Source organism: Notothenia coriiceps, unplaced genomic scaffold (assembly GCF_000735185.1).
Source record: "Notothenia coriiceps isolate Sejong01 unplaced genomic scaffold, NC01 NC01_scaffold00011851, whole genome shotgun sequence".
Taxonomy (NCBI): Eukaryota; Metazoa; Chordata; class Actinopteri; order Perciformes; family Nototheniidae; genus Notothenia; species Notothenia coriiceps.
In genome coordinates this window covers 356,674-369,079 of record NW_011344552.1, presented here as the reverse complement: position 1 = coordinate 369,079, position 12,406 = coordinate 356,674, and the positions used below count along the sequence as shown (strand labels likewise).

The window sequence follows — 12,406 nt, the reverse complement described above, 5'->3', positions numbered from 1 at the left end:
ATAGAGTTAAAGGTGTTGGCCGTTAGCTGTAAAAATCCATAGATTAGCCGCACCGTTATATAAACCGCAGCGTCGAAAAATAGGGAAAAAGGCGCGGCTTATAGTCCGAAAAGTACGGTACATGTCATCAGAATTTCTTCCTATCCTAAATGCCTAGTTTTGCTGTTGTTGAAGACCCAATGCTAATTACTTCTGACGCCCAGGGGATATTTTGCTGTTCAACGTATGGAGGGGTCCAAACTTCAGAGACTTGCTTCGTTTCATTAGTGCAGAAGTTTCCCTTTCCACGAATGAACATGAGAGTTTGCAATGGAATATACATACTAGTGGCTTCTTTATTGTGTAACGTTTATTAAAGATGGAGGTACTCTGTGTGTGCTTTCAGGTGGACGAGCTGTACGAGGCCTTCTGCATCCAGTGCCGTCTGAGGGATGGAGCCAGCCGGATGAAGCAGGCCTTCTCCTCGTCTCCCTCCACTAAAGGCACCAAGGACAGCATCGCAGAGGTCAACCGCCGCTACAAGGAATACACAGAGGTACTGGCATATCGCAGTGTTTAAAAGGGGCCAACTGCTCAAGAGAAATAGGGGGCAGCCCTACTGGCTCCATACAATCCAAATGTAAAGTCATATAAACAAACTACCTACTATCTAATAGCAGGGAAACGGTACCCAATTTCAACCAAACTGCTAAATATACAAAACTATCAAAATGTACATGAACCCTGTACCTTTTAATGTGATTTAAAAGCCTTTGATGCAGCCTACTTGAACTAAAATATCCAATAAACATTGGCTCAAAGAGGACAACACCCACAACATTCTTAAACACCTGATACAAATTACTGTTTACTGTAATTTGTAAACACTGACAGTATTGTCACATACTTAAAGTGTGACCTTTAAATCTTGAAAACACACACATCTGTCTGCAGGGCTTACGCCGGCCGTCCTGCCTCCTCTGCTGCTTACTGTAGACTGTCAGTCAAAGTCTCTTCAGATAACGTGATTACTATTGTTGTTCTTGGCTGGCGAAACGAAGGGCTGTTTAGTTGATCAGTGTTATCTCTCACTCAATTCTGCAGAACATGAGCACGTTCGAGAGCGAACTGGAGAACCTGCTCGGAGAGTTTCATATCAGAATGAAAGGTAAGGAATATGACAAGTAAACCCACTCACAACCGGGGTTCATTTCGGAAAAAAATAAGCATTAATGCTCTGCTGTCTGCAAGAATGTTGTGTGCTGACAGCTGATCATCACTGCACAACCTACCTCCTGTTTGGAGCACACTCCTATTTCAACTAGAACACTTAGAGTTCATCATTATGTAACAGAAAGGTCATACCTTTGTAGTTGATTTCCATTCAAAGAAATGTGTACTACACTTCAAACCTACATTGTAAATAAAGCTAAATACTAAAGTCTCTGAAAAAAGAAAAAATAGATATTCGGCTTGTCTTCTTGAAAGATTTTAAACCAATGGATTTGTCTTCTCTCTCCCAGGTTTGGCAGGCTTTGCTCGGCTCTGTCCTGGAGATCAGTATGAGGCAAGTTGTTATTTTGTTATGTAACACATGGCTGTTACAGCAACTTGGAATCTGTGTGAAATATTGCAAAACCATTTAGTTAAGGTTTAGCAAAAAGTGGAATTTGGTAGATTTCAGCTGAATCGAATCATATAACGAGAACCATCAAGTAGTGGAAAGTAACTAAATACATTTACTCAAGTACTGTAATTCAGTAAGGTCTTTAGATACCTGTATTTCCATTGCTATTCTACCTTATACGCGAACTTCACCACTGTACAATATTTCCCTCTGATATGTAGTGAACACATAATGCATCATTAATTATAATCAAATACTAGAAATATATGTTTCTGAAGTGGGCAGAGTACTTTAACTTTTGGTATACTTTGTGCTTATACTTTACTTTGCTGAAGTAAGATTTGTAATGGTATTGCTATTTTTACTTGAGTAAAGAATCTGAATACTTTTTACATCACTTTTTTTTTTTTTTTGCCATAAGGTATATCTTATGAGGCCATTAAAGAATTGTCCTTCCTCTGGCTTCAGGCTTACTTTCCTATTCTCTCCTAACTTTAGATCTTCATGCGGTACGGTCGCCAGCGGTGGAAGTTGAAGGGAAGAATTGAAGGGAACTCCAGACAGAGCTGGGACGGAGACGAGATGATCTTCATGCCTCTCATCACTGACCTCATCAACATTAAGGTAGACATCCAGATTCAAAAAACTTCACTAAACTATCACCATGTATGGTTAGGAAAATGACAATATAGAAATCAGACATTCATCCTACTGTACTGTATGTGCAAGTTTGTTTGTCATTGTAAGAAAACTATTCATCAACAATCATCTGACTTACGTCTTGATGTCATAAGAACATTAAACTTACGTCTTAATGTCAGACGAAGATTATTATCGTTTTCCTGGTCTGAGTAGTACATAAAAGTGTCTTTGTTCCTCCATCAGGTGACAGAGCTGAAGGGCCTGGCCACTCACATGCTGGTGGGCAGCGTGATCTGTGAGACCAAGGAGCTTTTCACTGCCATGCCTCAGGTGGTCGCTGTGGACGTCAATGACCTGGGGACCATCAAACTCAACCTGGAGGTCACGTGGTAGTAAGTAGACTTTAATACGTACAGCAAGCAGGTCACGTTTCATGTTATTATCCATCATGGTTTGCTTCACTAAAGTGTTATTCAGTTATTCAATTAGTTGGTTTCTTTAAAAAAGGAAAACGTTATCCCTAAAATTACCATAGGTTTATCAATTCATATCTCCATGTTACCTTGACTTCTCTCGCATGACCCCACAGTGAACAACATATCCAAGAGTGGAGATCATTCTTCATGAATTAAACTAAATCGGAGCTGCGCGCAGAAGTGTTTTAAATAGAAAGTCTTTATTGAAAGTGTGTGTGTTTGAGAAGATGTGGTCATTCTGGATAAATGACGCTTGGATTATTATGCACAGGTCATGTTTGTAAACTGATGGTTTGATATAGTTTTGCTTTTTTTAAACTCTGCCCTAATTTTCTTCAATTCATCAGGACTTTTTTACAATTTTTAATTTGGACGTTTTCTGTGGAGGCAATGCAAGGATAAAAATAAGATGTATTTACCACTGTCACCAGGAGGCTAATTTGAGCTAATATAGCTTTAAAAGATGCATTTGATTTATTTTCAGTCAACTTTAAATAAGCAATTTAAATGCATGCACAGTCAATATCTCTCTTCGCAAGCAAAACTGCCCGCAAACACCTATAATAACCTTTATTAGTGTCGTATCTATGAATTCAATGAAATGTTTTATGGTTGTTCTGCCATCTGGTGGAGAAACATTGTTATTACAATCTATGGAAGATAACTAAGCAAATCAAATCCTCCGCTCTGACAAAACCATGCTGGTAGGCATTGATAAATGGCATAACAATCTTCTTGTTTCATTCCCCCTTTAGCCCCTTCGATGTCGAGGACCTGACTCTGTCCTCTGGTAACGTGAGCAAAGCCACAGCGCTGCAGAGACGAGTGTCCGTCTACAGCCAGGGCACACCGGAGACCCCCACCTTCCAGGAGAACTCCTTTTTCGTGAGTAAAACTCCTTTAGCTTCATCAGTGTCATCATCTAGACTAGTAAAGAAACATCAGCACTTTATGTGTTTTAGGCTACATCAAGGTGAAATTGTAGTAAAAGAGATGACTTTATGTATTTTACACCTCCATAGTCCCTGCACACTTACCAGACTAATAGCTTGACTAATGCTTGTGTTAGAAAACGCCAGTGCTACCCCTAAACTAACCCTCCCCGTGTCCCTGCTATCCTCGTCTCCTCTCCTTGCATTTCCACGTCAAAACCCCCTTACCCACACTCTGTCCCACTTTACACGTTTATCCATCCCTCCTGCATCTCACTCACCTGCCCCTCACTCGAATACCCAACACCTTGTCCCAAATGCCTGCGTGCATTGTGTAAAGAAGTGGCGGCCATATCCCGTGGAGCGCCAGCGCCTCTCCTTCCTGCACATGCTCCGAGAAACCCTGCTAGAGAAGCTCAGGCGCAGTCGCTCGTTTGGTGACCTGGCCTCTCTCCGGCCAAGGCCCAAATCCAGTCTGGAGGTCTATGTGAGTGTGTTGCGGCCCCTCAACCCTCCTTACCTGACTTTGTGTGCCCCCTTCCTCATTGACACAATGGGGATGTAGTCTTTTCTGCTGGTGTGTATACACTGGGGCTTGTCCTGTCCATTTCTGTGGGCTGCAGGGTGCACTCTTTGCATGTATTCTTGTTACCTAAGTGTGATCTATCTTGGTTGTTAGATCTGGTCAGTTTAATTCAGAAAGAAAAGTGGAGTGAGACTGGATTTGTAGTGTCTGCAATCTGTTTTTCAACTTTCTCTTGAACTTTTTACCTCGACTGCACTGATTTGAAGCTATTTCTTAATCTTCCATCTATTTTGTGACACATACTGACTGTGCTGTCTGTCCCTTCAGTCCACTCTACCAGACGACATGTTTGAGAACGGCGGCTGCGGCGTGGCAGAGTGTAAGCGCCTCTCCTTCACCTTCTCGGACACCTCCGGTTCCTCGCCCAGCCCGGCCCCGAGCTCCCACGGCCAGTCCAACCCTGAGATCACAGTCACCCCCCCAGAAATAGACCTATCGTCGACGCAAATCCTGCCTACAAGGGAAGACTCCATTGCTGAGGAGCATTTAGTGGAGGAAGAAGAAGAAGAGGAGGAAGAGTATGAAGAGGATGGGGAGACGGCTAGCAGAGGAAGTCGGCGCACCAGTGCCAGCCTCGCCAGTGAGGAAGCCGAGGTGGCAGAGGACTCGGAGTGGGAGCGCACCGAGTCGCAACGAAATTCTGATTCCAACTGCGGTTCAGCGTCGCTCTGCTCTGACGGACAGCTGTGCACGGTGGCTCCAGAGGACGTTTTCTTAGATCACACCGATGAGCTGAAACCTGTGGAACTGGACACAGAGGAGGCGGGCAGCCTGACCCGGCAGCTCGTAAGAAGGCTGACCTCTTCGGAAATCATGTCGCCAGGTGGGAGCTCGACGGAGGGAGGGGGGAGTCCGAGCTGGGCGGGCGAGGGGAGCAGAGCGTTCCTGGAGAGCAGCCTGGAGGAGGCCATCCACAGCCTGCTGATGAGGCTGGAGGCCCTGACGCACCGCTGCCGAGAGCTGCAGGACCTGGAGCAGGAGGTGATGCGCCTGGAGGATCTGCTCAAGGTGGCTGAACCTTTCTGTCTCCCTTTTACATGTATACCTGTGCAAGATTTTAGGAAATCCTAGATTGTTTCCAGGTTAGAAGATAACAAATACATTATAGCAGTCATTGGCAGGACATTCTTGGATCTTAGGCACCCTCCAACAATGAAAAGATATTTATGGATATAGGGAAAATCACACAAGTTAAATTAAATAAGAGTTTATGACTTAAACTACTTGAAGCTTAAATATAGGGCTAACATTTAAATAAATAAAATGGCGTTTAATTATTATATATGTGCAGCTGCTCCTCATCTGAGGACTCCACAGACCACTGACTCATTTAAGAAGGGCCTAAAAACCTTTTTTTAAAAGGTATATTATACCCCTTGTAGCACTTTGGGATTACTTTTAGCAATGGAAGGTGCTTTACAAATACAATTTGTTATTATTATTATATAATTGATTAAGAAAATATCTAATGTAATATAGATACACATATAAGAAAGAAGATAATAACTCTACATACAGGAAAGTCACAAGTAACTCTTTAACTCACTAAAAGTGATAAAGTAGAAATGGTAAAGGGTTTATAAATTAATGAGTATTTACCCCCTCTCCCTCCCCCCTCTCCTTCAAAGTGCCGCCTCCCGGGTCACAGGAGCCGGTCGTCTAGCCTCAGTCTGACGGTGGAGAGCGCTCTGGAGAGTTTCGACTTCCTCAACACCTCCGACTTTGATGACGAAGACACTGGAGACGAAAACACCATCCTCAGCACCCCCCCACAGAGGTCTCCGCTCTTTGATGCTGATGGAGAAAGGATCGGGTGAGTGGGAGGGACATTTACACTAAGTACATGTTGTTGTATAATAAGGTTTAACTGCTTATTGGAAGTGTCTGCACTGAAAAAGGAAACAAGATGTTTTTGTAAGGCTATCACAAACAAGTATCCAGAATAATTTAAATGTAACTGAATGCCTGCCTCTTCATTGACTAAAGGATTTGATAGAAATTCTGAATTATCTTGCATCATAGCAGGACCCCATTGAAATCCATTTAGTGCAATAGATTACTGTTCTGTGTGTTGCTGCTGCCCCCTGGTAGTGACTCTTGGTATGTGTCTCAGTGGCCAGCATCCAGAGGCCAGAGGTCACCTGAGTGAAGCCCTGACAGAGGACACCGGGGTGGGCAACAGCGTGGCAGGAAGCCCCCTGCCGCTCACCACAGGAAATGAGAACCTGGACGTGGCGATCGTCATCCACCTGCAGTACTGCAATCACCTCATTCAGGTAGATGTTTTTGAAGTATGAATGATGCATGCAAAGTAAAAGTTAGATATGAAACAGTTCACTGCATCATGTATTTTTCTGTCTTCCTATAATGACAGCTGTTGAGCAGCGGGTTGGGTTTGTGGCAGCGTCGCAGTATTCTACTAAAGCTGTCCGCCCAAAGTCAGCTGTTAGAAGAGCTGTCAGAGCTCAGTGGGGACCAACTGGGATCCATTACATCTGCTGCTGACGGTAGGTAGCAACACGTGAAAACTGTTTTATTTTTTTGTGTGTTTACTGTGCAACAGTGCATCTGAGACAGGTCATCTAAGAGTTTATACGACGTTGTTTCTTGCTTGGAAGGTTGCTTTTGAAATGTAGTTACAGATTACACAGTAATGTCACTTAGTAGATTTTTATTTTTGATAACTGTTTTTGATAATTTCATGGCCGTTAAACAAGATAGAAGAACAAAGATGCAAGCAACAGAATGATTGTTATATTTAACTTATAGTATTGTTACTGGAAAGAATAACTTTGGATATAACCCCTTTGAATATTCACCATCCAAATAATTTGTCTCAGTAACTGTAACGGATCAAATTTTAAATTGTAATTTGTTTACATAATGCATTTGCATGTGACTACTGTAGTTACTCAGCAACACTGGTTATACTTATTATTTTAGTATTTTATAAAGAATGATTACTTCACAACAGAAAGGACTCTCTGATGTGAGGGTTTGTAGCGTCTGACCTTGGTGTTGTCCTCCTCTCCCTCAGTGCTCCCGGGCCTGGCAGAGCGGCCCCAGCTGATGGCTCTGTGGTCAGAATGCAGCGGGTCTGCAGGACTGTTCCACACCACGCTGGACCGAGTGTTCAAACACATGAACCAGCTTTACACAGCAGTGCTGCAGGAGAGACACCCACACAGCGCCGACACAGGTTCACCATCTCTATTTTCTCTCTGTAAACAAGCCGAAGGGCAAAATGGAATAGTAATGACTGTTAGGTTTGAACTGATTTGTTAATTTTGTTTTAACTGTCTCCCTGAAGGAAGATGAAATCATTGTCGCTGCTTAGTTTCAAATGTATTTAATTTACATGGCACTTAAAAAGCAAGTGATTTTTGCACCAAAGTATACATACGCATAAATACATACGCATATCGGCATAAATATAGATAAGATAAGATGGACCTTTATTAATGTATGTGTAACGGTAAATTACGATTGTAACTAATTTAAAACCAGGTTGTCATAAAAACTAAAAAAGAGACACAGACAAAGAATAAAGAATATGTCAAGTTTCAAATGTGGTTTTAAAAATGCTAAATAAAACACAATTAAAGAGACTAAATGGAATAGTAAATCGATAGTAAATATTTCATAGATCTCTGCAAGTGCAGTTCCAGTTGGCTAAAAACAATTCCCCCTGACCTCTGATCTCTTTCTCTCCTCTCCAGTGATTGGTCTGGTAGTGGGTGAGATGGTGGACAGGAGCGATCTGGTGTCGGCTCACTGTCCCCTCGCCGCTGAGCTCTCCCAGGACGTCCTGACCGTGTTTCAGTTCCACGGCTACATCTTACAGCATGAGCTGCAGGACATGGAGACACACCTGCTGCATTTGGCCAGAGAAGGTGAGCAAAAGTGGGGAGACATCCACAAAGCTACAGGGCAAAACAGGTCCCTGTGTACTACAGTAATTTGTAAACTAGAGCTGCAACCATTTATCGACTAATCCATTATTCCACAAATGTAAAACAAGCTATTTTGAAATTATTCATTATAAAAATCTGAGAAAATTGTTCTTTTCAGCCTCTCAAATATGGAAATATCCTGTATTTTTATTTAAAATCTTAATAAACTGAATATCTTTGAGTTTCATACTCACAAATCAAGAAAAATCATCAGCTTGGAAACAGATATACATAGTTTCAATTACTTTTTTCAATTAGCATTTTATCGAATAATTAATTGACCTAAAATATTATCGGTACTGAAAACTATTTTAGTATTATTATTGGGTTTAAATCTCTTGACGTGTGTGTGTGTGTGTGTGTCGTACCCAGAGGTGTTTTCAGAGGCTCTATGCAGCGAGGACTACTCTCAGTGTGTAGCGGAACTGGAGGCGGTGCCTGTGTCCTCGCTGTGGCCCCGAAACAGCTCCCTGAGGGCCCTCGCCTCCCTGCTCACTGCGGAGGACCCCCGTGTCAACAAGGCCGCAGCCGAATACCTCTGCTCTGCATCAAACAGCCACTTCAGGACCAGAGTGAGTAGTGATCGAGCGAGCGAGCCTGTTACAGAGATGTGTGTGTGGAGGCAAACAACATCTTAAATAGTTGTGACAGATGCTGTAAGCCATGTTTTAATGTGTGTGTCTACAGGCAGTGGAGTGCTACACCCACGCGCTGTCAGAGGCTGGAGTTCAGAGCCAGAGGGCGGCCTGCTCGGCTCTCAGCTGTCTGCAGGTCAGTGTCCTCTAACGGCATACATACAGACGTGATACTGTGGGGATATGGAGCTGCTGTACTATAGCTACTGATACTATTTCAAAGATAGCTTCGCATTTTGTCATGTTACAATAATATGTCTATGTAAGATGGCCACTGTAATCATTCATCCCTCATTTACTGACTGTGATTCATTTAGCTACTCTTTCTGTGTGTCCGTAGGCAGTAGAGAGCATCAAGGCGGTGGTCGCTCTGTGTGACTCAGCTGATGAGGAGCTACGCCATGTCGCCATAGAAACCCTGCTCACATTTGGTGAGTAACACATTAATGGAAAAACTAATGTGGCTCAGCTTGAGTTTTGTTTCAGCTGCCACAAACAATACCTCATGCTTTTAAAAGTCATTAATATGGTCTGTTTCTTTAAATCCAAAGACGAATGTATTTTCTTCAGCATATTTATAAATATGCCGAGGTTGCAAACCAGATCTGACCTTCTAAAAAGTCATTTGTAAGGCAAGGCTGTTTTATTTAAAAAGCACATTTTATACCCAGCTTAATGTTCAAGTTGCTGCTAAAAACAAATAATTTCAAGTTAAAACAACAGAATACAAATTCAGACGATACAATCTTTTGGCAGAAATAAGTATATTTCACAAACTATAAAAGTAATTGCATTCATCCCTTTTCTTTCTCACACTCACTCCCTCTCTCTGTCTGTCCCTCTCTTGGTTGATTGCTGTCTAGAAGCAATTTGTGATTACAACTATCAGAACCAATGGCAATAATGACTTTGTGAATATCATGTCTAACTTCAGTTGCTCTTGCAAAATCAATCTCTACTGCGTTGATCATTAGTAGCAGGTCATTTGTCTTCACTGAAAGCTGCTTGGGGTTGCAGTGTTTATAATGACTCTTGTGTGTGTGGCAGGTGAGGAGGGGCGGCTGGCGTACGAGCAGCTGGACACGGTGCCGGGGGAAATCATCCGCCTTGGCACGCGGCGAGGAAACGCTGTCACCACTGCCTTCTGAGCCACCGTGCCACTGAAAAACATCACAAAAGACATCTCAGCCTGACCTCGGAGAACAGCCACACCTCACAGGGCTGCTCAGTGACTGATCTCTTTCTCAATCTGCTTTTTTGGCGCAGACTTAAGGATCTCCACACCGCCACATTAGATCACTGTTCTTGATACTGCCTCCTATAAGGAACTAACACGACGGTCTTAACCACAGAGGACACACAACCTAAACGCCTCCTGAACGCACACTTACACTCCTCCATTTTCTCCACTCTCACACACCCCTACACTCCCCCCTTTCCTCCCCCTGCTTTCTGAGCCATGCAGACCGGTCACGCTGAATTAAACTGGAGAGCACAAATTTGAGTGGACACAAAGACGCTGAAAGCTACTTTAAAGACCGTGGAAAGTAGATTTTTTTTGAAAAATGCATCTTCACACAAGCTCAGTCAACAAACCACTGCACAACACACTTACATCACTTACTCACTGATTTATAATCATCTCGATTGTTGCACAGTCAGTTGTTTCACGCAATATACTAACCATGATCTTTGTATAAACACTGGCTATCACAAGAGATGCTTTCTGGCGCTTTGTGTGCACTGTTGTTAGGCATGCAGATATGGCATATTTCACACAGCAGGTGGTATGTATGCACTTGTTTTCAAAGGATATTTTTGGTTCTGTTTTCTAGTACGTTCCATTTTGTGTTTCAGGGATTCTTGTACAATTGGAAGATGTGCGTTTTGTGGCAGGGAGGCAATAATACGTTGAGAATGGCTTTCGAAGAAGAAGTGATTTTCTGGTTTAAAAGCCCTACCTTAACAGCAGTTTACAGTCTAAAAGGATTTTGACCGTGGGTTTATTTCAGTGGAGGGAAAGTAGAAACTGAATGGGGAAACTGGTGAACACAGTGCCCACGTTTCACTCACTCAGCAGTTTATATCAGAGATTCCTCATACTTGCATTTGGACAAGTGCAATTTTTCTGTACATACGTGACTCTTTTGCACCTAGCTGACACAAGAAGACATTTGATAAAGTCAGCGCTGACCATTTGAGCCTTGATGTGTTCGGGCAGGCCGGTCTCCACAGAAACTCTTTTGTTAATCTAATTTCCTACCAGGCACAGAGCGACTCAAGGGCAATGCATTTACTGTACATTCTTACAGTATGGGAGGCAACGACAGGATTAGAAATGAAGCTTTTCTTCTGATAAGCTGCAGAATGAAGGGTTATGTTTTCGGTCAGTTTTATTTCCCTCCATCCCAACTGTGATGTGGGAAAACTGACCCGAGGTAAGCGCCTAACTCCACCTGTTCTCATTGTAACTGTACTACTGAGTCTTGTGCTAGTGCACGATGACAACTCACATTTGTTCACATATCTTATTTATTATTGACTTCTAATATTCTTTGGAGTTATCCTGTAAAAGGGCAGATAACATTGTTATGTATATGAAATGTATATTTATGTTCTATTTTGAATCAGGTCTAGTACTTGAAATATTGTTTATCGTTTGAAAAAGCTTCCTTGTTATTACGATGCAAATGATCCCATGCTTAACTTTAATTGGAGTTTATTTTGAAGGAATTATATTACATGAATTATTATTTTGAAGATTAAGATTTGCTAATAGTCTAATATTATAGATTTCCTTTCCCTAAAAGGTCCCAAACATAATGGGAAATTATATATTAGACATTTTACTTTTTTAATTACTTAAGATTTACGTAACCAAAGGAAGAATTGATTTTTAAATTATAATAAGAGCTCATAATTCATAAAGGAGAATGTATTTTTCAACATTTAAACATTTGGCTACTATACTCAGACTTACCTTTTTAAAAGCACAACTTCAAAATAAGACGAACACATAATATATGAATCTCGATGTTTGGTTCTAACTGCACAGCCCAAAAGCCATATTGAAAAAAAGCAAGTGGTAGTATTTTTATGAAATGTATTTTTCTTTTGTATTATCTGCAAATGTGTGAAGTTGTTACTAAAAGCTGAAGATGTTTTTTTTCTATACAGCCTTTTGCAAAACAGTGTCCATATTTTAAGAGTTACTTTTATTTCTTCCATGATGTGAATAGCATTACAGTATTTTATCCATTCACTCATTCAATGTTTGTTTATTTTTGAGTGAGCTACTTTCTTTTACAAACTTGCAGTTTACTAGTGTTTACTTCATGGCTGTTCAATTCCTGTATACCACACAGTGCAAGTTGTCAAAATCTGCACGTCTATTCTTATTTAGCGCCTGGTTTGAAGAATAACCTGGTCTACTTTACTGAACTCTTTATCTGTTTCTGTGCTCAACAGCTTCCTTACTCATCAATTAAGTTGCATAATACCATTCTCCATTGTGGTTAGCAGTATTTACTCTGCTCATCATACGTTGCAATAAAGTTTATTTTTGCATAATTAAAA

General features: G+C 41.6%; 1 protein-coding gene across 1 annotated transcript in view; it reads left to right on the top strand.

The window, feature by feature from the left end:
* ripor2 (RHO family interacting cell polarization regulator 2) overlaps positions 1–12,406 on the top strand; it is a 20,516-nt gene extending 8,110 nt beyond the window's left edge. The window contains exons 5-21 of the mRNA XM_010772996.1: positions 386–535; positions 1,084–1,147; positions 1,503–1,546; positions 2,105–2,230; positions 2,492–2,640; positions 3,480–3,609; positions 4,000–4,143; positions 4,510–5,250; positions 5,871–6,055; positions 6,356–6,518; positions 6,617–6,749; positions 7,280–7,441; positions 7,962–8,135; positions 8,568–8,767; positions 8,883–8,966; positions 9,171–9,261; positions 9,878–12,406. Coding sequence (XP_010771298.1) covers positions 386–535; positions 1,084–1,147; positions 1,503–1,546; positions 2,105–2,230; positions 2,492–2,640; positions 3,480–3,609; positions 4,000–4,143; positions 4,510–5,250; positions 5,871–6,055; positions 6,356–6,518; positions 6,617–6,749; positions 7,280–7,441; positions 7,962–8,135; positions 8,568–8,767; positions 8,883–8,966; positions 9,171–9,261; positions 9,878–9,978 — 2,841 coding nt within the window. The 3' untranslated portion in view covers positions 9,979–12,406. The remainder of the gene's footprint in view (positions 1–385; positions 536–1,083; positions 1,148–1,502; positions 1,547–2,104; positions 2,231–2,491; positions 2,641–3,479; positions 3,610–3,999; positions 4,144–4,509; positions 5,251–5,870; positions 6,056–6,355; positions 6,519–6,616; positions 6,750–7,279; positions 7,442–7,961; positions 8,136–8,567; positions 8,768–8,882; positions 8,967–9,170; positions 9,262–9,877) is intronic.